This window comes from Sciurus vulgaris (assembly GCF_902686455.1).
Source record: "Sciurus vulgaris genome assembly, chromosome: 17".
Lineage (NCBI taxonomy): Eukaryota > Metazoa > Chordata > Mammalia > Rodentia > Sciuridae > Sciurus > Sciurus vulgaris.
The window spans coordinates 13,721,659-13,749,200 of NC_136478.1; the positions used below are offsets into that span (position 1 = coordinate 13,721,659).

The following is a 27,542-nucleotide window of genomic DNA, read 5'->3' on the forward strand; positions in this document are numbered from 1 at the left end:
AAGAGACATCATTGGAAAAAATAAATGGATGATCTTCTGGTAGCTTTTACCTAAACTCTGACTCTGATTGCCTAGTATTATTCTTGCTTAAGAAGATAGTGAGATTTGCTAAGACTATGTCATGTTAATTCAAGTACAATGTGACCCATAGAGATACTAGTGATTAAAAAGTGTTACAGAGTTGTCTGTTTTTATAATATAGAATTATTATTTCTTTCTTGAGACTGTTAGAGTAAGTTAAAAAAAAATCCTCCAGTTCCACCTAGAGTTCCATGTAGAGCAACCATCTTATTAAATACGAGTATTTATTTGACTGTTAATATTTGGGTTCTACAATAAAAAGCAAATAAAAATCTCCCTTTTCCTTTGGTATGAAATCAAAATACTGTTTGTTTTGGATTTGGCTAATGTTCTTGAGACTAGATAAGAATGAGGCCATGCAAATCACTTTGGAGAACAGTCAAGAAGACTGAGATGAAAATCATTAGAAAGGGAAAGATTTTATAATTCTCTTTCTTGGGTCCTTGGTATAATTTTTAAAAATGGAATTTCAGGCTGACTGAAATTAAAAGCAGCTAAGACATATTCTCTAAGAGAGCAGATGTCAGGTTCAGAAAAAAGGGGCTAATTCTAGGAGTCCATTTCTAACTGACAGTCTCTATAACCCAGGTGCTGTCACATATTGGGAACACAGCCATTACCACACAAGAATGCTTACAGAATGAAGAAAGACAAAACAAGCTGTGCCTTTTAGAAGAGAAAAGACTTTAAAGGCTTTTATTCCTCCTTCTCTGTGAAAAGCTTTTAGTTGAAGTTAAAGGTTTCTAGTCTCTCGTTTATCTTATAATCTGAAAGCAAAAGTCTCTTAAAAAGAAAATTTCCTTTATTTAGTGGTTTGCTCGGATCAAACACACTAAATGTGAGTTTTAAGAAACTATATTTTCAACCTCTCTAGAAACAGTGGACAGAAATTTGTTCTCAGGAGGTGAGACGGGGAAGGGAATAGGGGAGAAGATCTAAACTGGATCTTTTAAGCCAGTAGCAGTTCCTCCATAACTAACAATTCTGGGCTTTTATTCCAAAAGCTCTGCCTTGAGTCTATTAATGAAGCAAGTAAGCTAAACACAAGTCTGTCTGGATGTTTCTAGGGAAGGATCATGCCAGTAATTTAGAAATAAAAACAGTCCTGAGGAAAACCAAGGGAGTGCCAAAGCAGCCTGCCCATTGGCTTCTAAAGTGGATCTGACAAACACTGCAGGGCTATGGCAGTGGGATTTTTAATATATCCTTTTAGGCGTGTTTTAGCTTCATGCCACATAATCTTCTTCCCAGAAGGCAGATGTAATGAAGCTCAGCTATTACTCTGCTCAAGTGCTGATTGGCTTTGACATTTAAGCAAAGCTTCTGCAGACTTCCCTGTCTCCCAGACCTTGAGTCCATTCCATTTACTTTGAATAGACAAGCAGCATTAAGTTCAATAAAAATGATTGGTTTCATTTCATAAGGTAATAGGAGACTGAAGTCATCAGTAAACTAAAATTTCCTATTTCTGTTTGCCATTATTGTTATGGCAATGAGATGGTGATCAGTTGAAAAGGTTAGGGTCAGCTTTGGTCCCTTAATAATTCTTTGGAAACCAGCAAATCTCAGTTTCCTGTCTTCTTTGGTCAAGCTTAGTCAATCACCTGAAAAGCCTTCCCAGCTCCCTAAATGCATCACTGAGAACAGTCCCTTCCTGGGGGCTTGCTCTTTAGTTGAATGTTTGCGTTCACAGCCCACAGTAAAGGCTCTCTTAATGGTTACCCCTGAAGAGCCTGCAAAGTCCCACCCACTCCACAAACAGTACAATGTTCACTTGCTTGACTCTGGTGGCTATGTTTCTGCACTTATGGATGTGTGATATTTTCCCATCCTCCCTGGCTTGTTGGACAATCTGTTTTTCAACTCCAATAAAAGCACCAGCTCATCTCAGCTTTAATTAACTATAGTGGAAAGAGATGCTACTGATGGATATATACCATATGAATACAGGCATAGGCCACAAAAGCCTTTGATAGCTCCCCTGGTCTTTAATCCTGCAATCATCCCACCAACTACTTTTCCTCAAATCTAAGAAGTCTTTCAGGTTTAGGCTGGGCATAGTGGCACATGTCTGTAATTCCAGCTTCCAGGCTGAAGCAGGAGGATCACAAATTTGAGGTCAGCATGGGCAACTTCATGATACCCTGTCTCAAAATAAAAAGGACTGGGGATATAGCTCATTGGTAGAGTGTTGACTCAACATGTGCAAGACCCTGGGTTCAATCCCTAGGTACCTCCACACACACACACACACACACACACACACAAAAAGTAAGCAGTATCTTTGGATAGGTGAACACTCAACCTCTCAACTCCCACAACCGCCTTACTTGTAAATCCATCATCTCCACTAAGGGTAACCTTCCTGCCCTGCCTGTGGTCTATGTGTCTTTTATCAATACTCATCTTCAATCAGAGAGAAGATAATCCTCCTGAGCCTGTGTTGGACGACCTGTCCTACAGACACTTCATGATATCTCCCTTGGCCATCCTCATAATCGGGTACACTGCACTTACTATTTTAGCAGCAAATTCTATATTGTTCCTAAACCACTCACCTTCATATTAGCAGCCGTGCACATCTATCTATTCCAGAATACACTTCTGAAAGCAGCTGATTCCATTTTATACAACTTTTCCAGGACTTAAATAGAAGAATGATCATGTAGAGAGATTTGCTACCCTAATCTCATTAAGATGTCAAAGCCATCTTATTTCCTCTGTTTGAACTATTTTTTCTCCTATTCTTGAAACTACCCAGAAAGATGATGTACACAGTGCCTGACATATGTCTTTAATAAGTTTTAATTTTCTTTTTGTGTTTACTTTGTTTTGTCTTAAAATCTTTCATGTGTCATATGAATTTTCTTCAGATGTTGTTGTACTTTACTTAATCAGTCCTCCATAATAATAGAGAGCTATCTATTCTTTTAAGATCATTTGAGCGAGAATGTTTATCCCCCTACATAATAGAAAAGTGGCTGACTGGGCTGGGGACATAGCTCAGTTGGTAGAGTGCTGGCCTGGCATGCACAAGGCCCTGGGTTCAATCCCCAGCACCACCAAAAAAAAAAAAAAAAAAAAAAAAAAAAAAAAAAAAAAAAAAAAAAAAGACTCCTTCGAAAAGTGGCTGATTATCCAATATATACATAGATATTAATGTTAATAAGGCACTTTCTGAACACTCTTTTATGAGCGGTGCTAGAAATACAGGGGATACATATGGCATACAGTCCCTGCCCTCCAGAAGTTTACAATCTAAATGTTGAAATAAAATATATATATGAAACTGTTGAGAAACAATGCAAAGCAACAGTACATGTCTGGTCTTCCTGTTTCTAATCTCTCCCTTGTGTGATCCCTCCCACACACTACTTCATACTATCAAAACGTGGCATTCTGAATGTCACTCCACACACTCTCTGTTTAAAAACCCTTGGTAGCTTCAACAGTCCACAGAATGAAGTCTGAACTTGGTCTGACATTCAGATCTCTACAGTGTTAACATCTCCAATCTCACGTTGTCTAACTTCTGGACAAAAGAAGCTTCTGCTTTATGCAAAGTTTCCTCACCCTCTGATACACCATGTGCATTCCTTCTTGTATCTTTGCTCATATCATTCTCCCTATCTGATTTTCCCTTTCCCTTTCTCTCTCTTTTTAAACCTATTTTCTCCCTCTAAGGCCCAGTTTAAGTTCATGGTCTAGGGCCTCCTTGCTATTTCAGTCAACAAAATTCTCTTAACCTCCCTTCTCTTAACTTCAGTAGTACACGTGGTATACAAAATCCCTATTTGGAACTTAACATACACTACTGTTATATTTTTATACATTTCTTATGTGTGTATGTATCAGAGGCTATATTACAGTTTTATTTTGTTTTACAACCAAACATTTATATCCTACAACTATTTGTTAATGTTAATATTAAAAATAAATCAAACACACATACCACAAGTCAGGTGTCTAACACCTACATCTCTAACCGGACATATTTTAAATCCACATATCCAAAACCTTTAACCCTTTTTTAACTAATTAGCGTAAGGCATTCACCCTAAATTCAAGTTACTTTTTCATTCCCTCCCTCAACATCCTTAGGGTCTAGAAGACAAAGCCCAATACTCACAGTGAACTTTATTTGGATTTGTCTGTTTCCGACGGGACATGTTTCTCTGATCCAAGAGCTCTGGTCTTTCCCAGTTTCTTGACTGGATATGTTACGTCCTCCTTGCCAGGTGCTAAGCTATAATAAAAAAGGGTATTGTTAACATATGTCATTTTTTTCTCAGAAAATATACAAAATTAAAAGATAAAAAGACTTTTAAAGTAGCTCCTAAGCATATAAAACTCACCAGTTATAATAAATAATTGAACTAATGAAAGAAAGAAAGAAGTGAGTGAATTTCTACTATAATGTCAAGGTCCAAGAATTTTAAGAGGGGATTCCCTCAAATGACTTAGAGAATTTTACTCTAAATCCATCTACAGAATCCAGAATACTGTTAAGTGACCATGATCAAGGCCATAGGACAGAAAAGGATGCAAAATTCAGGCAACCAGGGTTAGAAGTATTGTGAGCTCAAAGGGATAAGTCCCATGGATGAGAAAGGAAGCAAAAAGAAGCCAGAGTGTGGCAGCTCACATGTCACATGCCCACTGGAAGTCAAGTCCTGCAATCTGCATGAATGGGAGCCTCTAGACATTTTTTAAAGAAATTATCTTGCCTAGAGGTAATGAAGGCGTCATATCCCTGTGAGATAGGAAAGTCTCAAAACCCGAGGCATCTGTAAATGAAAACAACATGAGAAATAGAGCCTTTATTTAGTGATACAGAACAGTGCTTAGCACCACGGATGACAGGACACTAAAGCAAATCAAACTTCCAATGCTAAAGACTGGCTTTCACCAGAAGACCAAATACCACCCACATTGCCAAGTACTAATGCAATCTCCCAATGTGGAACACCAACCTGGTCCTGCTCACATGTTCTGGAGAGGTGGGCAAAGTTAATAACTTTAGAGCCTCTTTTCAGTCCTCCCTCTGTGTAGTAGAGACCAGTGGGAGGAACAAAGAAAAGCCCCCTTTGTAAGAAGTGCTGCAGAGACATGCATCTGCCCTGCTTATATAAAAAGGGGACAGATACTTAAGCCTGGAAGGTCCTGGTTAACTAAAAGAACAACTGGCCCAGCATAAGCATCGTTAGAGAATCTGAAATGGATTAGTAGCAGAAGTTATGGCATTTTCTTTGAAAGACAGAATGAATAAATAGATATTTTAAAAAATTATCTTTCCTACCAAAGGCAGGAATATGGATCTGGTCACCTAAGTTTACTTTCAGTTCCTGCCTTCTCAGATTGTACTCATACATAAGAATATAAAATTGTACTTTATTGCCTTTAGAGGAATGATGAGAGGCTACTACTCGCTGTACTTAGTGCTCCAGTTAATGAAGACTTGCCTCCTGTTATGCCAGCTAACTCCTCTACATAGAGAGAAAGGACCTCAAACCTGTAATCAGATCCTGCCTCCCCTTACCAAAAGAAAGAAACCGCAAATGGCAAAGACAGGCCTCCACAGGAAGTGGCAAAGGAAGCAGCTTTCAGGCAGTCTTCTATCATATCTGCATATCAAACACAGTTCTTTTTCAGACCTTTAATTAAAAAAAAAGAAAGAAAAACTCCAAATGTATACAGTAAAAATGAATTTTAATTATTTAGAGGGTAGTATGCTGATATCTAGTACTAATGGTATGTCTTCTCTAAATTTTGTGTATATCATTTCTAATCAAGTAGTTATTAATGGAAGCAGTGAATGAATATCAGATCTTTCCTTTTTGTCTATGGAGTCACAAAGTGGAGAGTTAAATGAACTGAAGGTTGTCTGTTAATTTTTCTAAAATACCTCCTGTATTGTATAAAGAAAAAAATGGAATCTTGACTAATCTACATTTTCTTCGCATATTTAAATCATCAGTGTCCACTGCCTCTCACAGTCCTCCTAGTGGCTTAATGGAGAACTGACCAGATGGTACCCCATGGGACTTCTTACCTGGGGGATGGAGGGAAAATAAGCAAATGCCCTCCCCTCTCACAAAACAAAACAAAGCTACAATAATAAAAACATCCACCAAAAAAAGTCTGTAGGGTCACAGACTCTTAAAAATAAATATGGAAATAAATAAACGGCACTGAAAGGATACTCCTTTCATACCACACAGCATGATCTCAGGTTAGACAGTGTTTAATAGGAGGTAAAAGCTAATAAAAACCCACGGACAGGTAACCCTAAAGGTCATTCATTGCGTTTTATGTCCAGCTCTGCCTTAGTTTCCAAGCCCAAATCTGAAAATAAACCAAAAACATAAGTGGACAGATGCCTGAACATCTTTATCTATAAGGAAACTAGAATGGGAAAAAAGATAAACTGAGGTTCGGGTATGCAGGATTTCTATTTTAAAAGGAAGGCAGCTTTTTAGAGCGAAGCTGAGTCTTCGGGAGGGTGCAACACCTCCCCTTATCACAGTCTCAGCTCTCCCACAGGTGTTAGGTTGCAGTTTCCAGGGCACACCACAGACTTTAGTAAGGGAGGGGGTACGGATGCAATGCCAGCCTTAAAAAATGAGGATGCACTCCCACCTCCAGCTCTGGTGCAGTTCCCACGGAGCAAAGTAAACTCGCCTGAATCCAAGTGATGTGTATCTGCCAAAAAAAGGAGAGGACAAGAAAGCTGTTCACGCAGCTGCTTCTGTTCCCAGGTGCCCCTGGGGTCGGATATGGAGCGTGTGTATGATCAGCTGAGATATTCCCTCTGGCTTTTTCAAGCACGAGCACAGGTAAATTTCCAGGAATTACAAACACGAGCCAGAGGTCTTCCGAAGCGGCTCACACAAACCCTCAGCCAACACAGTCTTCTCCCGGACTGACGCCCCCGGGTCGGCGCTCCCACGCCCATCCTCCCCTCCCCCAGCTCCACCCAAGCCTGTCAGCCGCCGGGGCCGCCCGGGTTGTACCCGGCCAGAACGCGACGAGGCCGGACACCCTCCCTTGCGGGGAGGGCGGTGGCGCGGACGACCCCGCGCCCGGGACCGCCGAGGGACAGAAAGAGGAACTGCCGGGCGGGGCCGCCGGGAGGGCGGCTGGACCGCGGGGAGGAGTGAGCCCTGGCTGCTCCCGCCCCCCAGGCCAAACGAGCCCCGGCCCCCTCCCCAAACGCAGACAGACAAAAGGACCGACAGCCAGCGACCCACAGCGGGCCAGCAGCCCCTGCATCCTCGGCCGGGCCCCGAGGAAGGACGCGGGGGCCTCTTTACCCGGCGCGTCGGCGCTCGGCTGCGCTCCGGGTCCCTGGGCCCCGCCTCCGGACAGACGGACCGCCGGACAATGGGCCCCGGGCCGCGGCTCTGGCCAGCTGGGCCCGGGCTCTCCGGGACCTGGCCGCGGCGGGGGGAGGGCGGCTCCAGGCCGAGCCGGTGGCGGGGAGCCGAGGGGCGGCGCTGCAGACGGACAAAGCCAACGGCAGACAGACGGACGGAGGGGGAAAAAGATGGCGACGCGGGTGGCGGGAGCGCGCTGCTCGCGCACCCTCAGCGAGTGGGGCGCGTGCACGAGTCTCACCTCTCCCCCTCCCCCTTCTCCAGCCGGGTCCCCCTCCCCGCTCTCCAGGCGCGCGCCTGGCGCTCAGGCGGGGCTTGAGGGAGAGGGGTCCAGGGAGGCGGGACTTGAGGGACATCCAATCACGGACGTTGGAGAGGGGCCTCGCTGCATCCTGAAGCCCCCGAGCCCACCCAGCCTCGCACCCTCCTCGGTCTTTCCCAGGTGCTCTCAGCCCCTCGGCGTCCCCAAACCCTCCAGAGCATGTGAGCTCCACCCTATCTGCTCTGATCCTGGTTTCCTACCCCACCATCGAGTTCAGCCACAAAACCCACATCCCCCAACCACAGCTCCACCGCAGGCTACCCCTCCCCTTAGCCCAACCTTTACAACCCCCACCCCACCATCACGAACCTTCCTTTCACTGCCCCACACCTCCCCGTTTCTTCAACCCCCAAGGCATTCAGTGTGAGCGAGACCGAGGGGCCACAGCCTCTGTGGGCGGGGCTAAGCTCAGCTGTCAGAACCTCCAATGGGAAAAATGTTTATGTTTCTTTTGGACATGTATTTCTCCAACATGATAGTGGACTAATAAAATAGCAGAAGTTGTAGACCCAGGGCAGGGTAATTTGTGATCACTGGTGCCACTTAAGGGGCATTTGGGCGATTGAGAGCGGTCGAATCACTTCCTAATAAAACACCTCCTCCTGTCATCGTCCCCTTCTCCCCTATTTCCCGGTTGCTTTCCCTTTCTTCCTCTCATTCTGACTTCTAGTAGAATGCCCTAGCCTGCTTCTGACATCGCCTGCTTAGAGAAGTAGGTAATGCTGTGGAAAGAAATGAGACCTGACTGAAGATTCAGCTTTGAGTCCCAGCTTTGCCACTGACCAGTTTGATGACTTTAGGCAAGTCACTTCCCTATTCTGAGTCTCTGCTTCCTAAGATGTAAAATGGATAATAATAGTGTAATTCCTGGCCACTATTCCCAGGGAGTTGTGTTGGTTAAGTAAAATGAATTTCTGAAAGTATTCTGCAAATATTTCTTGTTATTACGAGTCACACAAAGGCAGAACTAATGAGGATGCTGACGCTTGATAAAATGACATCTTGATATTTGCATAAAGCTGTCTTGCAAAATGTCCTTCCCCCCAGATCTCCAATAAGATATCATTGCCTGAATTTTCTATTTATTGTGATAGAATTGTTGTATTGAAAGATCTTGGTCCTTCATAGTTTTGTGGTAAATAGTTCATTCATTTATTCACTCGTTTATTTATTGTGAATGGGATATTTAGATAGGGATTGTTGTTTAATGTCAGTGAAGGAAATATTTTAATTTCATTTAAAAATCTAATTTCTGCACAGCCAAAAAAGGAAATATTCTCATCCACCCAGTAAGCTTTTTAGTGTGTTTTATGTAAGAATGCAAGCTGAAACATTAACTTTTATACTACAGAGTAATTCTTCATCAGTTTTGATGAGAAATGCAAACATGGCTTACTTATGTCACTTTTTGAAGTTGACTTAGTTGATATTTTCAAAAGGAAAGTAGTTGATGGGTAAAATTAGCTTCCAATGAAGTCTCATATTCACTAAGTTGTAGTGTAAGGCTGGGCAGCATGGGCTGGGGATGCAGCAAAGTGGTTGAGCACCTGCTTAGCACACTTGAGGCCTGGGGTTCAATGCCCAGCACTGGTGGTGGCAGGAAAACTGGGTGGCTTGTTCCAGCTTCTGATAAAATTAGATGATGATAATGATATTCTTATAATCTTCCTGTACTCTGTGTCTCTGAGGTGTTGTGATTCAGGGTTATAATCAAATAATGAAAAAACAATTAAATAAGAAATTAGTTTATTTTTCCTCTTCTCTCACCTAAACTTGTTCTCTATCCAAAAGACTTTTTAATAAATCATGGATTTTTTTTTCAGTTCCCAATCTACTTATAGAGTTATGCTATTATTTTGCCACTTCAACTATATTACTTCCCCCTTGAAATATCTTCCTAATCCATTTCTGTCATTTGGTTTTGGAGCTGGGAATTGAACTCAGGGTTTAAGCATGCAAAGCACATGCTCTACCACTGAGTTACATACACCCCAGCCCTGAAATCCATTTTAGATTTATTGGCTCCTACAGTGACTTTGTTAGGGTATTATATCACGACAGTAATGGGAGAAAAAAATTTAAGAACTTTTTTTTTGGTAGTACTGGTGATTGAACCCAGAGCATGAACTCTACCACTGAACTGCATCCCCAGTCTTTTTTATTTTTTTATTTTGAGGAAGAGTCTTACTAAATTGACCAGACTGGCCTTGAACTTGTGATCCTCCTGCCAAAGCCTCCTGAGTTGCTGGAATTACAGGCATGCACCATCAAACCTGGCTCAAGAACCTTATATTAAAAATGTATTAAGGTATAATTCATATGCCACAAAATTCACCCTTTTAAAATGTACAATTGAGTAGTTTTTAGTGAATTTGCAGGGTTGAGTAATGTCACTGTATTAGTCAACTTTCTGTCACTACGACAAAATACCTGAGAAAAACCAACCTAAAGAAGGAAAGGATTGTTTTGGCTCATGGCTTCAGAGTTTAATTCATGGTTGCATGGCTTCCTTATTTTGGACTGTGGTAAGGCAGAAAGTCATAGCAGAAATGTGTTGTGGAGTAAAGCTGCTCATTTATGGTGGCCAGGAAAGAAAAAAAGAGAGACGAAAGGTGTTCAGGGTCCCAATATCCACTTCCAGGACACACCCCAATGAACTAACCTCTTTCCACTAGGCCCCACCTCATAAAGGTTCCACCACCTCCCAATAGCTTCACCACAGGTTGGGAAACAAACCTTCAATATTTGCCCTTTGGGGAACATTAAATATCCAAACCATAACAGTCAGCACTGGAAGATCAAGAGCATTTCTAGCATCCTAAAAAGAAACCCTATACCATTAGCAGTAAGTTCCCATTCTTCCTTCCCTCTAGCCCCTGGCAACCACTGATCTGCGGTTTTGTTTTTTGTTTTTTTTTTTTTTTGCAGTGCTGGGGATTGAACTCAGGGTGTGGTGCTTCCAAGGCAAGCACTCTACCAACTGAGCCATATCCACAGCCCTGCTTTCTATCTTTATGGATTTGCCTACCCTGGATATTTCATATAAGTGGAATCATACAGTATGGAACCTTTTGTGTTTGGATTCTTAGTTTACTTAGTATGTTTTTGAGATTTATCCACACTGAAGAATATGGCAATACTTCATTTCTTTTATGGCTAAATAATATTCCAGTATGTGGACATACACATTTTATTTATCATCCTTCAGTTGATGGATATTTGGCTTTGTTCCATATTTTGACTATTATGAATAATCCACTATGAACATGTGTGTACAATTTATGCATGAACACAGGTTTTCAGTTCTGTTGAGTGTATTCAAATACTTAGGAGTAGAATTGGGGTCATATAGTAATCTATGTTTATGTTTTTGGGGGATTGCTGAACTATTTTCCAAAGTGGCCGTACTATTTTATAGTCAACCAACAATATATGGCAAATTCAATTTCTCCACATTCTGCTCACTGTTTTATGTTTTCTTTTTCATTATAGTCATTCGAGTGGATGTAAAGTCATATAATTGTACTTTTGAATTTCCCTAATGACTGAGGATGTTGTACATCATTTCAAGTGATTATTATTGACCCTTTGAGGAATGCCTATTCAAATCTTTGCCCATTTAAAACTTGGGTCATTTATCTTTTTATTATTGTGTTATAATGGTTTTTATGTACTTTGAATACTTGATCTTTATCAGATGTGTGGTTTGAAAAATTCTCTTCCATTCTATGTGTTATCTCTTCCAATCCCAAAACACCAAAGGCCTAATGATCTCTCTGATATGCAGAAGCTAACACATAAAAAGGGGGATGGAGGGAAGAATACAAGTTCAGTGGATTAGGCAAAGGGGAATAAAGGGAAGGGAGAGGAGAAGAGAATAGGAAAAACAGTGGAATGAATTGGATATAACTTTCCTATGTTCATATATAAATATAACACCAATGATATTCCACATCATGTACAATTTATGGGACCCTAATTAGATTAAGTTATACTCCATGTATGTATAATATGTCAAAATACTCTCTACTGTCATGTATATCTGAGAAGAACAAAAAATATTTTTTAATTAAAAAGAGATCTAATTTCTATGCTTATTGCTGTTCATCTTAGATTGGTTACTTCATGATTCTAAGCTTCACTATTCTCCTCTATAAACTGGTAAAGAATCCAGGTGTGGTGGCATATGCCAGCTACTTGGGAGGTTGAGGCAGGATGATGACAATGTTCAAGGCCAACCTGGGAAACTTAGCAAAACTCCTGTCTCTAAAAAAAAATTTTTTTTTTTTTTTTTTTTTTTGGTGCCAGGGATTGAACCCAGGGGTGCTTAACAGCCACATCCCCAGCATTTTTTTATTTTTTATTTTGAGACAAAGTCTTGCTAAGTTGCTTAGGGCCTCACTAAATTGCTGAGGCTGGCTTTGAACTTGCCATCCTCCTGCCTCAGCCTCCCAAGCTGCTGGGGTTACAGATATACACCACCATGCCCAATTACATTTTTTTTTTTAATTAAAAAAGTGCTGGATAGAGTAAAGGGACTAGGGGGAGGGAGCAACAGAGAGAAAGGAGGAAATATATCATGCACATGTACAAATATTTAACATCAAATTCCCACTATTATGTGTAATTATAATGCACCAATAAAAATGTGGAAAAAAAGACAAATGTGAAACAATAAAAATAAAAGGTCTAGGTGTGGGGCGTGTAGCTTAGTGGTAGAGCACTGTCTAGTATGAGGGAGGCCCTGGGTCAATCCCCATGTGGGGGAAAAAAACTGAAAAAGATTTCTGAGCTACTGATGCTTCAAAGACATGTCATGAGTCTCAAAGTGAGGTAAGTGCTTTTGTAAACTGAAAATTGTCACAGAAATGCTTACTATTTGTATTCAGCCCTAATTAGTGATAATGATGTTCTCTGAAGATTGTTCCTTAGGTGCTCTAAAAGTGATCTTGATTTTTTTCTTTAGGCCTTAGGAAGACATCCAGAGTGGTTCCTATTCCAAGTTAACTTCTTTAGTATAAGTGCTGAGATTTACCCTTTCTATAGGTTAGTAGTTAAAGCAAGCCCCTTCCTTCTTTTACACAATGTGTAGCGCTTTTTATTTACTTTTTTTGTAAACGGTCAGATAGTAAATATGGTGGGCAACATAGGTCACTGTCATGTGCTTCCCGCCATACCTCTTTTTCCTGGCCTTTTAGCAATGTAAAAGCCATTGGTAGCTGGAAGGGCTATATAAAAACAGGCCTGACTGATTTGTCTTGCAGGCCTATCCCTGAAAGACTCTTATTCTATGGCGTGCAAATGTTATACCAGATTTTTGTTATAGCCACTAGTTGTAATGATTTATACAAAAAAGAATACACGATTGATTAACTAAAGATATGTGTTAAATTTTTGTCCTATCAACAGAACAGGATTTTCAAGTGAAACCATGTGAGTCATTTGTTTTGATTATGTTTAGCTTCTGAATGAAACTAATCTGTTCAGCCAGGGACAGAGGTACTCTCCTTGCCCCCACACTCCCAGAAAGTGTTTGACTAACTGGCTGGCTGGGGTACAATTCATAGTTGCTAAAACCCAGGTCATAGGGGTATGATTGCCAAATCCAAACAATTGCTGAGTAGGAAGCAATTGTTCTAAATGAATCATGTCACTAGACCAGGGCTTAATGACATTTTAAACTCATCTTTACTTTTATGGTTTGAACAAGGTTTCTATGTCAAGGATCCCAAAAGTTATCTTAGTATACTCTACTACTGAGAGTATGGTGAAATAGAAACTCTCACATTTTGGTGTTAGTGGTAAACTGATACTTCCTTTTTGAACGCTAATTTGGCATTATCGATTAAATTGAAAATGTACCTACTGTTTGACCCAGTTCTTCTGTTTCTAGGAATTTACTCAATAAGTACAGTTCCTGCTGGCAAATATCTACTCATTGCAGCATTGTTCAGAGAGGCGAAATATTGGAAATAACCTAAATGCCTATCACTAGAGCTCCACCTAAAATATATGGCACACACATACCATGGCCTATTCTGTAATCCTTTAGAAAAATGAGAATTATCAATAAATATTGATGTGGGGCAAGATAATCTATCTATACATCTACATCTATCTATATCTTTTTTTTTGGTGGTGGTGTTAGGGATTGAACCCAAGCAAGTTCTTCCACTGATCTACACCCCAGCCGTACACCATACACAAACACACAAGCAAATTATCGTATGGCATGCTACTATATGTTAAAAAAAAAAAAAAAAAAAGGATACCACATGGTATGGTGACACACACCTGTAATCCCAGTGACTTGGAGGTTGAGGCAAGAGGATCACCAAGTTGGAGGTCAGCTTCAGTAACTTACTGAGACTCTGTCTCAAAAAATGAAAAGGCCTGGGAGATGCAGCTCAATGGTAAAGTGCCTCTGGATTCAATCCCCAGAACCAGAAAAAGACACACACACACACACACATACACACACACACACAAAAGTAAACAGATGGTTTTATATGTTGAAAATACCATTGGAAAGATATTATTAATAGCATTCAGCGTTATCTATTGGACGTTGTTCTAAAAGCTTTTCATAAATTAAAAAAACTGTCACAACTTTATCAAGGTAGGTGATATTATTCTCATTTTACAGATCAGAAAACCAAGGTACAGAGATTAAGTCACTTGTACAAAGGTGCAAGAAACCAGCAATAGTAGTTACTCCACTTCTAGAAAGGGAGACTGTAAGACTAAGGGTCAGAGGACAAAGACTTTTTTTCCTTTTCTTTTTTTGATACCAGGGATTGAACCCAGGGGCCCTGAGCCACACCCAGTGGAGCCACACCCCCAGCACTTTTTATTTTATTTTTAATTTTGAGACAGGGTCTTGCCCAATTGCTGAGGGTAGACTTGAACTTGGAATCCTCTTTCCTCAGCTTCCTAAGTCATTGGGATTGTAGATGTGTGCCACCATGCCGGGCCAAAGGCTTATTTTCACTGTATATCTTTTTCAGGTAGGTTTGTGGTTTGCTATGACAAGTTTATGCATTACTGTAATTTTTAAAATTTTATTGTTTTTGGTACTGGGGATTGAACACTGGGCCTCATTGATGGTAGGCAAATGCTTTGCCACTAAGCTACATCCCTAGTGGGTCAATTATCAACATTTTTGCTATAATTTTACCCCTACATACAGTATACATTTCAAAATTTAAAAAGGTCATTTTCATAATAACAAAATAGCAATTCTTAGGTTATTTGGCATCACCTAGTAACTAATTTCCCCAACTGTCTCAAAAACATCTTTTATAAATGATTTATTTGAAGTCACAGGGAAACAAGGTCCACACGTTGCATTTGGTTGCTGCTTTCAGGTTCTTTAAAGAAGGACACTCTGTCCTTCCCAGACCCCTTTCTTTTTTGGATACCACGATCTTATTGAGGACTCAATTTATAAATGCGTGTTACTTATTGGCGGGGAGAGGGGACCCACACCTTTAAAAGGGACCAAATACTGTGTACTTTGCGGTCCCGGAACCCGGTTTTATTTCGAAATGGTTATAAACACAGAATTTCTAAATTCAAGTACTTGTCCTATGACAGCCCCAGGACAATTAAGCACAATTTTGGTCTCGGTAGATGCAGCAGCGTCTTACAGTAGGGGGCAGGATTCCCACCTGGAAATCCAGAGCCCAGGAATCCCCTTCCAGTGCTAAGCTGAGAAATATTTTCCAAGTTAAAAACAAAACCAAATGAAAAAGTTTCTTCTGAATACAGAAATAAATAAACTCCCGGAGAACGTGGTGCTGCGGAAACATTACTAAATACGCAGACCAGAAGAAGTCTGGTTGAAAGGGTCATCAGATTTCCCTTTAAAAATGGGAGAAGATGGGCTGGGGTCGTGGCTCAGTGGTGGAGCGCTTGCCTAACATACGTGAGGCACTGGGTTCGATCCTTAGTACCACGCGAAAATAAATTAAGGTACTGTGTCCACCTACAACTAAAAAATATATTTAAAAAATGGGAGAATGAGGGTCCGCAGGCGGAAACCGAGAGACGGTGGGTGCAGAGCCGATGACAAAGAGGGAGCTGTCAGGAGTCGAAACCCGCCCGACCCTTCACACGACGACAAAACCCTCTCAGGCGGAAAGGAGAGCCGAGCGAAGGGCGCGAGCAAATCTCAACGAGGAACTCCCGGAGTTTGGGAGGCAGTTCTCCAGTCGGTTTTTCCAGAGGCTGAAACAATCGGGGATAAGAATAACCAGCACCGAGTTACAGGACCACCGCTCACCGCGCCCAGGGCGCGCCCCCAGCAAGTGACTCAATCGGCCTCACGAGTTACGCGTCACGCCCTGAGACTCCGCCGCTGGAAGTAGTTCCCGGCCGCGCCGGCTCCGAAGGGATCCGAGGCTGGGAGTCACTAAGTCCTCGGCGAGTGTGGGTGCTTGCAGCGGCCCGCACGCAGCCAATCCCTGGAGAGGGGGGCGTGGCTATCCGGGTCCGTGGATCCCTCCGCCCGAGCTGGCTGTGCTGAGGCCGAGAGAGCGCCATTTTGGATGCTGAGCAACGTTTCCGAAGTCGGTCTCCACTGTTTTCACGCCTGGATTTGGCCAGGTGAGTGTAGCGTCCTCAGCGTTATGGGTCTTTGTCTTCTTGCCTGTGCACCCTGAAGTTCGTAATCCCCAACCAGCTATAAGGCCCTCGGTTCAAACGGCCCTCGGGATGGCAGAGGAGAAAGGGAAGGGTGTTGGAAGCGGGGGTCAGGCCGGAGGTCGGGCGAGGGGCCGCGGCGCGGGAGGCGGGCCGGGGCGGGGGTGGGAGCGTGACCAGGCTGCCAGCTGATTGGAGACCGCCGGCCCTAGACACCGGAGCCGCCAGACGTTCCCGTCGTCTTCCCTGCCCCGAGGCGCCTGGTCTCTGGGGCGGCAGCGCCGCGGCCTGCGGTTCTTGGCGACCCTCGGCGACTCCGTCAGGGCGCCCCCGGTAGCGGGAGAAAATTGCCTTCCCCCTCGCTGCCGCGTCCCGGAGACCCCTTTGGTGAGAGCCCTGGTGAAGAGCCCGCGGCCCTGTGCTTGCCCTTCCGCTCTTTGTGCCTTCCCTCCTCTTCCGGGTTGCTGGGGGCGATTCCTTGAAACTCGCCAACAAAATCTTGAACGAGGGTCCCGATCATAGTGGGGACTCTGGCTTCTAAAAGATGGAGAATCCTCAACTCTAGACTACGTTTCCTTTTTTTTTTTTTTTTTCCTTTTCCCCCTTTCTCTCCCCAGTGCGGTGCTGGGGAGTAGAATCCAGGCCCTCTACCCCTAAGCAGTTCCCCCTGTTATTGTTTGGATGTTAGGTGTCCCCCAAAAGCTCATGTGTGAGACAGTGCAGGGCTTAGAGGAGAAATGACTGGGTTATGAGAACCCTAACCCAATCAGTGAACCGATGGAGATTAACTGAGTGGTAACTGAAGGCAGGCGGGTGTGGCTGGAAGAGGTGGGTCATTGGGGGTCGTGCCTTGAGGTATGTCTGTCTGTTCCTGCTGAATGAGAGTCTCCCTGCTTCCTGGTTGTCATATTCTGAGCTGCTTTCCTCCTCCACACCCTTCCACCCTGATCTTCTGTTTCACTTGCAGCCCAGAACAACTGAGACCTCTGAAATCGTGAACCCCTAAATATTTTCCTCCTTAAAATTGTTCTTGTCAGAACTTGTAGTCACAGCAGCAAAAAGGCTGACTAAAACGTCCCCTCAGCCCCTCTAGTCTACTTAAGCTCTCATTCTTTTAAAATAGTTAAAATCAAGTTCCAATTTCATGTAGCCTATTCTGATTTAAAAATAAAACTAGAAAGCAAAATGTAGTCTAATTCATTTCAAATAACAGGAAAAGTGAAATGCATATGAATGCTTATTTTAGCTTGATTGCTTTGATATAAATGTCGAAAGGTTGGAGAATTTGTAAGAAAGCTGTCATGCAGTGGGGTGTTAAGCAACTGTTAAAATAGATTTTGTAATGATGTGATTATAAGTGATAAAATGATTTGTTGGTGTTCATAGTTCATGAGTACAACTTTGTAAAAATATGCTTTAAGAAAATTTCTTGGTGGGCTGGGATTGTGGCTCAGTGGTAGAGCCTTGCCCAGCACATGTGAGGCACTGGGTTTGATTCTCAGCACGACATAAAAATAAAAGATATGGCGTCCATCTACAACTAAAAATTTTTTTTTCTTGGTAAAAGTATATCCAATGAATTTTTTCTTTTCTCTCTCTCTCTCTTTTTTTTTTTTTTTTTTTGCGGAGGGGGGGTACCGGGAATTGAGCTCAGGGGCACTTGATCACTGAGCCATATACCCAGTCCTATTTTGTCTATTATTTAGAGACAAGGTCTCACTGAGTTGCTTAACACCTGTATTGCTGAGGCTGGCTTTAACTCAAGATCCTCCTGCCTTAGCCTCCCCAGATGCTGAGATTACAGGTGGCCGAGCCCCAATGAATTTTCTACAGTGTGTTTATATTTTATTACAAAGCAAGATTTTATAATGCATGTGCATTCCAATATTAATGATTCCTGCCAGGAAATTTTGATGGTATCTGAATTATGAAGTCTATACTTGTGAATTACATATGCTGCTGAAGGTGTTGTAGTTGCTTTATTTTATTGACATTTCAATCTTGATTAGTTTGTTCAGTAAACATTCAATTACAGTTTGTAGTGTGAAAATACAGTAAAATTCCTGGCAAGCTGAACATGAAATGCTTTTTAAGGCAATTGAACTATATTATCTTTAAAAAAAAATTTTTTTTTTTTTAGTTGTAGACAGAATACCTTATTTATTTATGTGTGGTGCTGAGGATCAAACCTCGTGCCTCACATTGCTAGGCAAGTGCTCTACTACTGAGCTACAACTGCAGCCCCAAACTTTATCTTGAAAATACATTCTAGGGGCTGGAGACCCTCATGCTAAGTAAATGAGCCAATCCCCCAAAACCAAAGAACCTAATGTTTTCTCTGGTATGTGGATGTGAACATACAGTAAGGAGGGGGGAGGGAATAATTTCATTGGATTAGATAAAGGGGAAATGAAGGAAAGGAAAGGGGGATGGGAATAAGAAATACAGTGGAATGAATTGGACATAACTTTCTTATGTTCATTTATGATACATGTGAAACTCCACATCATGAACAACTGCAAGAATGGGAGCCTAATTAAAATAAGTTTTATTTCATATATGTATAATGTGTCAAAATGCATTTCACTATACATATTCCATGTATATCTAAAAAGAACAAATAAATTAAAAATATTAAAATATTTTAAAAATGAATGGGGAGGTGACTGGGGTTCTGGCTCAGTGGTAGAGTGCTTGCCTAGCATGTATGAGGCACTGGGTTCATTCTCAGCACTGCAAATAAATAAATAAATAAATAAATATAAAGGTCCTTCGACAACTCAAAAAATATTTTTTAAAAAAATGAGCTGGGGATGTACCTCAATAGTAGAGTGCCACTGGATTCAAGCCCCAGCCCCCCCAAATTATATGTATTTCAATATAGAAGTCAGATAGGATACTGAAAATTGGGATTGCAGTCAAGAGAGTATAATACTTTTTTAAGTTTATGTTATATTTGTTTACTTGTCTTATAGTTTTTTTGTGTGTGTTATTAGATTGTGAATTTCTTGAAGACTGGGATCAGCTCTCATTTAAATGTATCATTTTGAAGGGGTCTAGCAGTCAGTGCCTGTAGACCATCACTCAATAAATATTAAACCAGTAGCTGGGTGTGGTTGTGCACTCCTGTAATCTCAGCAGCTAAGGAAACTGAAGAAAGTGTAGGCAGGAAGATGGAGAGTTTAAAGTCAGCTGCAGCAATTTAGCAAGACCCTTTCTCAAAAAAAGGCTGGGGATGTGGTTCAGTGGTTCAATCTCTGGAACCAAAAAAAAAGAATTAATAACAGTGAAGATATTGAGGCACAAAGTGATCTTAGAATAATTTTTGAATCACAAAAGAATTTTAAGTAAGGTGGACCTGGAATACCTATAATCCCAGCTACTATAGTGGCTGAGACAGTACAAAGAAAAAACTTTTTAATTGGTTATTTGTAACAGTGGTCCACTTTATGCTTTGACTATAGCCCTTGCTGCTTTGCCACTGTGACTTATTTTTAAAAATGGACATTTCTTTCTCTTCCTCTCTCTCTGCTCCTTCCTAACCTGTCCCCTTTCCTAATCTCAGGGGAAACAGGAATACCTTCCCCATCCTAGGCAGAATTAGCTGTCCTTGAGCACACTCCTACCACAGGAACAAATTCAGATTTTGGGAATGGTACCAGAAGATCTCAGAATGACTGTCTCCTAAGCTAAAACTCCAACCAAGAACATGTAGAATGTAGCCTTTGAATCACCTCTTTGAAAGCCCCCTGCTTCCCTTGATGGGCAGAATCAACAGCCTCTGGAACAGGAGTCCCCTGTTTTTCTCCTTTGCTAGCAAAGCAATAAAACTTCCTTTTTGTCACAACCGTTTCCTTGTTATTGGATTGACATCGAGGACGAGGACCAAGCTTTTGGTAACATTGGACAGTATAAGTGTATGGTATGTATATAATGTATTCACATGAACATATTTGCTTATGTATTTGTGTGTATGTATATACACATATATATAAATATAGTTGACCTGAATATTAGCTTTTAGATTATTATCCCTAAATTAGTATACTAGTTCAGACAAGATACAAAGTTTATGTTAGCTTTGGAAACATGAGTTCAAAATCTGGAATAGACTTGTCAGTCTTTTTTTCTTAATATTTTTTTTAGTTGTCAATGGATTTTATTTTATTTATTTTTGTGTGGTACTGAGAATCGAACCCAGGGCCTCACACATACTAGGCAAGTGCTCTACCACTGAGCCACGACTCCAGCCCTTGTCCCTCTTTTGTATTAATCTAGTTTTAAGTCTAATGATTTATTTCATATACTGGTAATAATTTAGAGTATATCCTTAGTTATTTCTTTTGTGGTTTAGTGTCATTGTCTTTAGTGATTAGATTCTTTGTAGAATAGGGATCTATTAGATAGGATTTTTAAAAATTCTCAATACTTAACAAAATAGTTTAGCAAATTCTTTTTCTTTGCTTAAAAAGCAAAGATTATGTAAATTAGTAGAATTAAAAGAGAATGTTATATTTAAAATTCCAAATAACATGCTAAATAAACATAGTAAATGAGTTACAGCTTTGTGCAAGAACACTATGCTAAGCAGTGTGGTCGTGACAGTGGCACTAAGAAGTAGTTGAAGTCTTCCAGTGAGATTAATAAAGGTTAATCAAAAACATTAAAGACTGGCCATGCCTGTAATCCCAACCTTTTGAGAGGCCAGCCTGGACAATTTAGTGAGACCCTGTCTCAAAATAAAAATTAAGAAGGGCTAGGGTTGTATTGTAGCTCAGTGGTGGAGTACCAGCCTTGCATGCTCAACAAAGCAAAACAAAGGGGGTGAGCAGTTAAAACAGGAGCTAAAGGATACAAAGCATGCTTTATTTTAACCTAAAACACAAAGTCACTTATTTAATCTTTAGATGAAGAGCTAATCTTTTAATTTTTTTAAAAATATGGTTCTGTTGACTGGAATTTATTAAGTATTGATATAGTGCTTATTGTGAATATATGCTAAATTGTTATTTTATTTTTGATTGAACCTAGGGGCACTTAACCACTGAGTCACATCCTTAGCCCTTTTTATTTTGAGAGGAGGTCTTCCTAAATTGCTTAGGGCACTGCTGAATTGCTGAGGCGGGCCTTGAATTTGGGATCCTACACCTTAATCTCCCAATTTGCTGGGATTACGGGCATGTGCCACCACACATGGCATATGCTAAATTCTTTAAGAAATTTTCATTTAATTCTCATACTATTCCTGTGAGGTGGAAAGGTTCATGTAATATTGATGCTAATTTTTTGAAAATATTTCATAGAATTTACCATGGAAACCGGGATTTTGTGATCTTGAATTTTCTTTTGGAATGGTTTTTAATTTTAGATTCATTTTCTCATAATTATAGTAGTTATATTTTCTGTTTCTTGGTGTTGATTTCAGTAAGTAGAGTTTCTAAGGGATTTGTCTATTTTGTTTCCTTGCTAAATTCACAGCTATAAATTGGCAGTAGTACTGCCATTTAATAACTGTAGGGTCTGTACTGATATCTCCCTTTCTTTCCAGTTGTTTTTCTTTTTTGTGTTATATAAAACCAGCATTTGATTTCTTTGATTTTCCCTTTTCAGTTTCATTGACTTTTTGCCTTTCCTTCTGCTTGATGTTGGTTAGTTTTACTCATTTCCTGGTTCCTTAAGGTAGATGCTTAGATTGTTAATTTGAGGTCTTTCTTTTCCAACCCAGTTATCAACCTTTAGTGTTGTAAATGTCCCTATAAGTACGGCTTTACCTACATCACACAAATTTTGTATTTCTTTTCATATTCTTTCAGTTCAGACCTTTTTTTTTTTTTTTTTTTTTTTTTTTTAGTTTCACTTAAGACTCAGTGTTTGACCCTTGGATTATTTAGAAATATATGTAATTTTTCAAGTGTCAAGAAATTTTCTATTACTCTTTCCTTGTTACAATAATTGTTATTGATAATTCCATTATGGCTAAAAAAAATTTGGGGGGGGGGGTACCAGGGATTGAATTTAAGAGTACTGTACCACTGAACTACATCCCCAGCCTTTTTCTTGTTTATTTTGAGACAGGCCTTTCTAAGTTGCTGAGACTGTCCAGGAACTTGTGATCCTCCTGCCTCAGCTTTCTTGAGTCACTGGGATTACAGGCATGTGTCACCATACCTGGTTAAAACATTCTTTTTTGTGGGGATGGGGGCTACTGGGGATTGAACTGAGGGACACTTGACCACTGAGCCACATTCCCAGCCCTATTTTGTATTTTATTTAGGGACAGGGTCTCACTGAGTTGCTTAGTGCCTTGCTTTTGGTGAGGCTGGCTTTTAACTATACTCCTGCTTCAGCCTCCTGAACCACTGGGATTATAGGCGTGCACCACCCTGCCAGGCTTAAAACACATTCTTGATGTGAATCCAGTTTTATTTAATTTGTTAAGGTTTATTTAACTTTGAATATGGTCTATATTCACAAATATTTCTTTACATTTCTGTGTTGAATGGAATGTTTTATAAATGTCATTGAGTCTGGACATGGTCATGCACACCTGTAATCCCAATGGCTCAGGAGGCTGATGTTGGAGGATTGCAGGTTCAAAGCTAGCCTCAGTAATTTAGTGAGGCCTTAAGAAACTTAGCAAGACCCTGTCTCAAAGTAAAACAGTTTTAAAAAGGGCTGGGATGTGGCTCAGTAGTTAAGCACCCCCGGGTTCAGTCCCTGGTACAAAAAATTAAAAATTAAAATGTCACTGAGATGCAGTGGGTAGTGTTCAGTTCCATATTCTTGCTGACATTTTGTCTGCTAGATTGATTACTGAGGAAGGTATGTTGAAAACTTCTTACTATAATTAGATGTACATATTTATTTTTTTGCTCTCAGTTTTTACCTCATGGGTTCTTTTTTTTTTTCTGTATTGGAGATTGAGCCCAGAGAACTTTATCACTGAGCTGCATCCCCAGACCTGTTTACTTTTAATTTTGAGGCAGGGTTTTGCCATATTGCTTAGGACCTCACTAAATTGCTGAGGCTGGCTTTGAACTTGTGATCTTCCTGCCTTGGCCTCCTTAGTTACTGGGATTACAGGCATGCACCACTGCATCATGTATTTTGATATTCTGTCATCAGGTACATTTACAATTAAGATTGTTACATTTTCTTGGTGAATTTACCCTTTTATCATTATGTAATGTACTTCTGTATCCCTGGGTTTCCTTGCTTTGAAGTCTATTTTATACTAATAAAGCCCCTCCAACTTTCTTTTGACTGGTATTTGCATTCTACATACCTTTTTTCATTATTTATTTAATGGTACCAGGAATGGAATCACTATTGCCACTGAGTTACATCCCAGTTCTTTTTCTTTTTATTTTTTGAAATTTTAAGACACAGTTTTGCTAAATTGTTGAGGCTGGCCTTGAATTTGTGGTCCTCCTGCCTCAGTTTCCTGAATTGCTGGAATTACAGGCATATACCATATGCCTGCCTTACCTTTTATATTTAACCTACCTATATCCTATTCGAAGTGAGTTTTTTTGTCAGCTGTATATAGTTGGATCTTTTGTGTGGATTTTTTGTTTTTTTGGTTGCTCTGGAGATACCAATAGACAATAGATGTTGCTAAGTTTTCCTAGTCTACGTAGCGTCAATATTTTTCCGCTTATCGTGGAATGTAGGAATCATACCATCGTATAGGTTTCTTTACATTCCTCCTCTGATGTAGTGGTTGTCTTAGTCTTGTATAGTACATTTACATATATTGAAAACCCCATCAGATGATGTTCTTAATTGTTAAAAATATTTTGAGAGTTGAGAAAAGTCATCTAAATTTACCTGGGTATTTATAATCTCAAGTATCTCTTTATTCCCAGGTTTCCTTCTGGTATCACTTCCTTTGTTTTAGAGCAGGTCTGCTGGTGACAAATTTCTCTTTTTAGTTTTTCCTCACCTGAGAATGACTATCCCATTTTCTTTCTGAGGGATATTTTTGCTGGATATAGAATTCTAGGTTGAGGGGCTGAGGTTGTGGTTCAGTGGTAGGATGCTAGCATGTGTGGGGTACTGGGTAAGAATACAGAAGCTTTTTTTTTAAAAAAAAAAGAATTTTAGGGTTTTTTGGGGTTTTTTTGTTTTGTTTTTTCCTTTTAGCACTTTGAGAGTGTTCTCTTCTTTTTGGTCTCTGTGATTTCTGCTGTGAAATCTATAGTCATTTGTTTGCTTATTTATTTGTTTTGTGACTGTGTCTCACTATGTTGCCCAGGCTGCCCTTGAACTCCTGGACTTCAGGAATCCTCTGGCCTCAGCTTTCTGAATAGGTGGAATTAACGGCATGCACCACTATGCCTGGCCATGCCTGGCAGGCCCTGTGCTTTTTACTTAATTTGATAGTGTTATCCCTTTGTGTCCTTCAGTGTCTGTCTAGTTCACTTTACATAACTATTTGAATAAGATACTCTTGATTGGTAATGCTTTTTGATGAATTCCTCATTTTTTTTCCTGAAATAGCAAATGAATTTCATTTTTATTATTCTTTTGGTAGAAATTCCAAATTAAATGCTATTTGAAGTAGATGTGGGTTTAGCATTGTCTTTATGTTAGCCCTGATTCATGGGATTTAAAAAGGGTTTATATAAGCTTGGTGCACTCCTATAATCACAGCAGCTTAGGAGGCTGAAGCAGGAGGATCACAAGTTCAGATAGCCTCAGCAACTTAGTAAGACCCTAAGCAGCTTGGTGAAACCCTGTCTCTAAATAAAACACAAAAAGGGCTGGGAATGTGGCTCAGTGGTTAAGTACCCCTGGGTTCAATCCCTGGTACAAAAAAAAGGGGGGGGGGTGTTTACATATAGGAATGATTTCACGTGTGTGTGCGTGTGCATGTGGTGGGTGATTGACTTGGGTCCTGCTAGGCAGGCACTCTACCACTGAGGTACATCCTCAGCCCATTCCTTTTTTAAGAAAGTCTAATCTTTTTTGATGGATATTTAGTTATCTTAAATTTGAAGTCATATTTACAACTTTCTTTTTAAATTATCATTGATATATTCCCAGATCAGTAAATGTTTTTTAAAAGTATTTTAATAGTCATGTAAAATTCCATCATAAATATGTTGTAATTTGTTCAATTGATCATATTAGTTCATTCATATATTTCATAATTGTCATTCTTAAAATGTAGTAATTATTTTCATATAAAAATCTGCTTATGAAACTGACATTCCTTTAAGGTTAGGTTCCTAGGAGTAGAATTACTAGGTCAAAGTGTATGTGTTGGTTTTTTTAAGTATTTTTTTTTGTGGTTGACGAACCTTTATTTTATTTATTTGTATGCGGTGTTGAGAATTGAACCCAGTGCCTCATGCTTTACTACTGATCTACAATCACACCAAAATGTATGTTTTTAAGCCCCTGGATAATATTTAAAATACAGATAAGACTAAAGTTTTGTCTTCCAAGTACTAACACATCATAAAATTGATACTTCCGGATTCCACATAGACTTTACTTCACCACACAGAAATTTCTACATTTTTCTATCATAACTTGTAACTCTGTTAGACCCCTAATTCTTTTTATCTTTTATCTTTGAAACAGTTTCCAAGCAGGTAACTGTAGAAGTCAAATAGATAAGAGAACAGGTATACTTTTTTTTTTTTTTGCTAATGATTTTAAATTTAATTTTTCTTTACTTAAAACATTAAAGAGCAAATAAAAACACTATGAGAAATCAATTTTAAAAAATCACAGGCAGAATTAATATTGTCAAAATGGCCATACTATCAAAGTGCTATACACATTCAGTGCAATTCCAATTAAAATCCCAATGATGTACGTTACAGAAATAGAGCAAGCAATCATGAAATTCATCTGGAAGATAAGAAACCCAGAATAGCTAAAGCAATCCTTAGCAGGAAGAGTGAAGTAGGGGGTATTGCAATACCAGAACTTCAGCTATACTACAAAGCGATAGTAACAAAAACGGCATGGTATGGGCACCAAAATAGACAGGTAGATCAGTGGTACAGAATAGAGGACATGGACACAAACCCAAATAAATACAATTTTCTCATACTAGACAAAGGGGCCAAAAATATGCAATGGAGAAAAGATAGTCTCTTCAACAAATGGTGCTGGGAAAACTGGAAATCCATATGCAGCAGAATGAAACTAAACCCCTTTCTCTCACCCTGCACAAAACTCAAAATGGATCAAAGACCTTGGAATCAGACCAGAGACCCTTCATCTTATAGAAGAAAAAGTAGGTCCAAATCTTCAACATATCGGCTTAGGATCAGACTTTCTTAACAGGACTCCCATAGCACAAGAAATGAAAGCAAGAATCAATAACTGGTATAGATTCAAACTAAAACCTTCCTCTCAGCAAAGGAAACTATCAGCAATGTGAAGAGAGAACTACAGAGTGGGAGAAAATATTTGCCACTCATACTTCAGATAAAGCACTAATTTCCAGAATATATAAAGAACTAAAAAAACTCTACAGGAAGAATACAAATAATCCAATCAACACATGGGCTAAGGAAATGAACAGACACTTCACAGAAGAAGATCTACAAGCAATCAACAGATATATGAAAAAATGTTCACCATCTCTAGTAATAAGAGAAATGCAAATGAAAACTACCCTAAGATTCCATCTCACCCCAATTAGAATGGCGATTATCAAGAAAACAAGCAACAATAGGTGTTGGTGAGGATGTGGGGAAAAATGTACAGTCATACATTGCTGGTATGGTTGCAAATTAGTGTAGCCACTCTGGAAAGCAGTGCAGAGATTCCTCAGAAAGCTTGGAATGGAACCACCATTTGACTCAGCTATACCCAAAGGACTTAAAATCAGCATACTACAGAGATACAGCCACATCGATGTTCATAGCCATATTCTGGCAATTCACAATAGCCAGATTGTGGAACCAATCTAGATGTCCTTCAATTGATGAATGGATAAAGAAACTGTGGTATATATATACGATGGAATATTACTCAGCCATAGAGAATGATAAAATTATGGCATTTGCAGGCAAATGGATGAAATTGGAGAATATCATGCTGAGATAAGCTAATCTCAAAAAACCAAAGGACGAATGATCACGCTCATAAGCGGA

General features: G+C 40.1%; 2 protein-coding genes across 13 annotated transcripts in view; one reads left to right on the forward strand and one right to left on the reverse strand.

Moving 5' to 3' along the window:
• Nucleotides 1-8,149, reverse strand: part of ZNF821 (zinc finger protein 821) — a 25,869-nt gene extending 17,720 nt beyond the window's left edge. The window contains exons 1-4 of one of the 12 annotated variants that reach the window (XM_079116972.1): nucleotides 8,089-8,148; nucleotides 6,721-6,783; nucleotides 5,621-5,735; nucleotides 4,211-4,327 (exon numbers count right to left, since the gene is read on the reverse strand). In XM_079116972.1, the coding sequence (XP_078973098.1) occupies nucleotides 4,211-4,250 (40 nt within the window). In that variant the 5' untranslated portion in view covers nucleotides 4,251-4,327; nucleotides 5,621-5,735; nucleotides 6,721-6,783; nucleotides 8,089-8,148. Of the gene's footprint in view, nucleotides 1-4,210; nucleotides 4,328-5,620; nucleotides 5,736-6,720; nucleotides 6,784-7,094; nucleotides 7,224-7,394; nucleotides 8,028-8,088 lie in introns of those variants that run through there. The other 11 variants (XM_079116979.1, XM_079116969.1, XM_079116974.1 and 8 more) reach the window with 11 other exon arrangements.
• An 8,113-nt stretch (nucleotides 8,150-16,262) lies between these two features.
• The window catches only part of IST1 (IST1 factor associated with ESCRT-III), a 33,105-nt gene continuing 21,825 nt past the window's right edge, over nucleotides 16,263-27,542 (forward strand). Inside the window, exon 1 of the mRNA XM_079117252.1 lies at nucleotides 16,263-16,386. The gene's annotated coding sequence lies outside the window, so the exon portion shown is untranslated. The remainder of the gene's footprint in view (nucleotides 16,387-27,542) is intronic.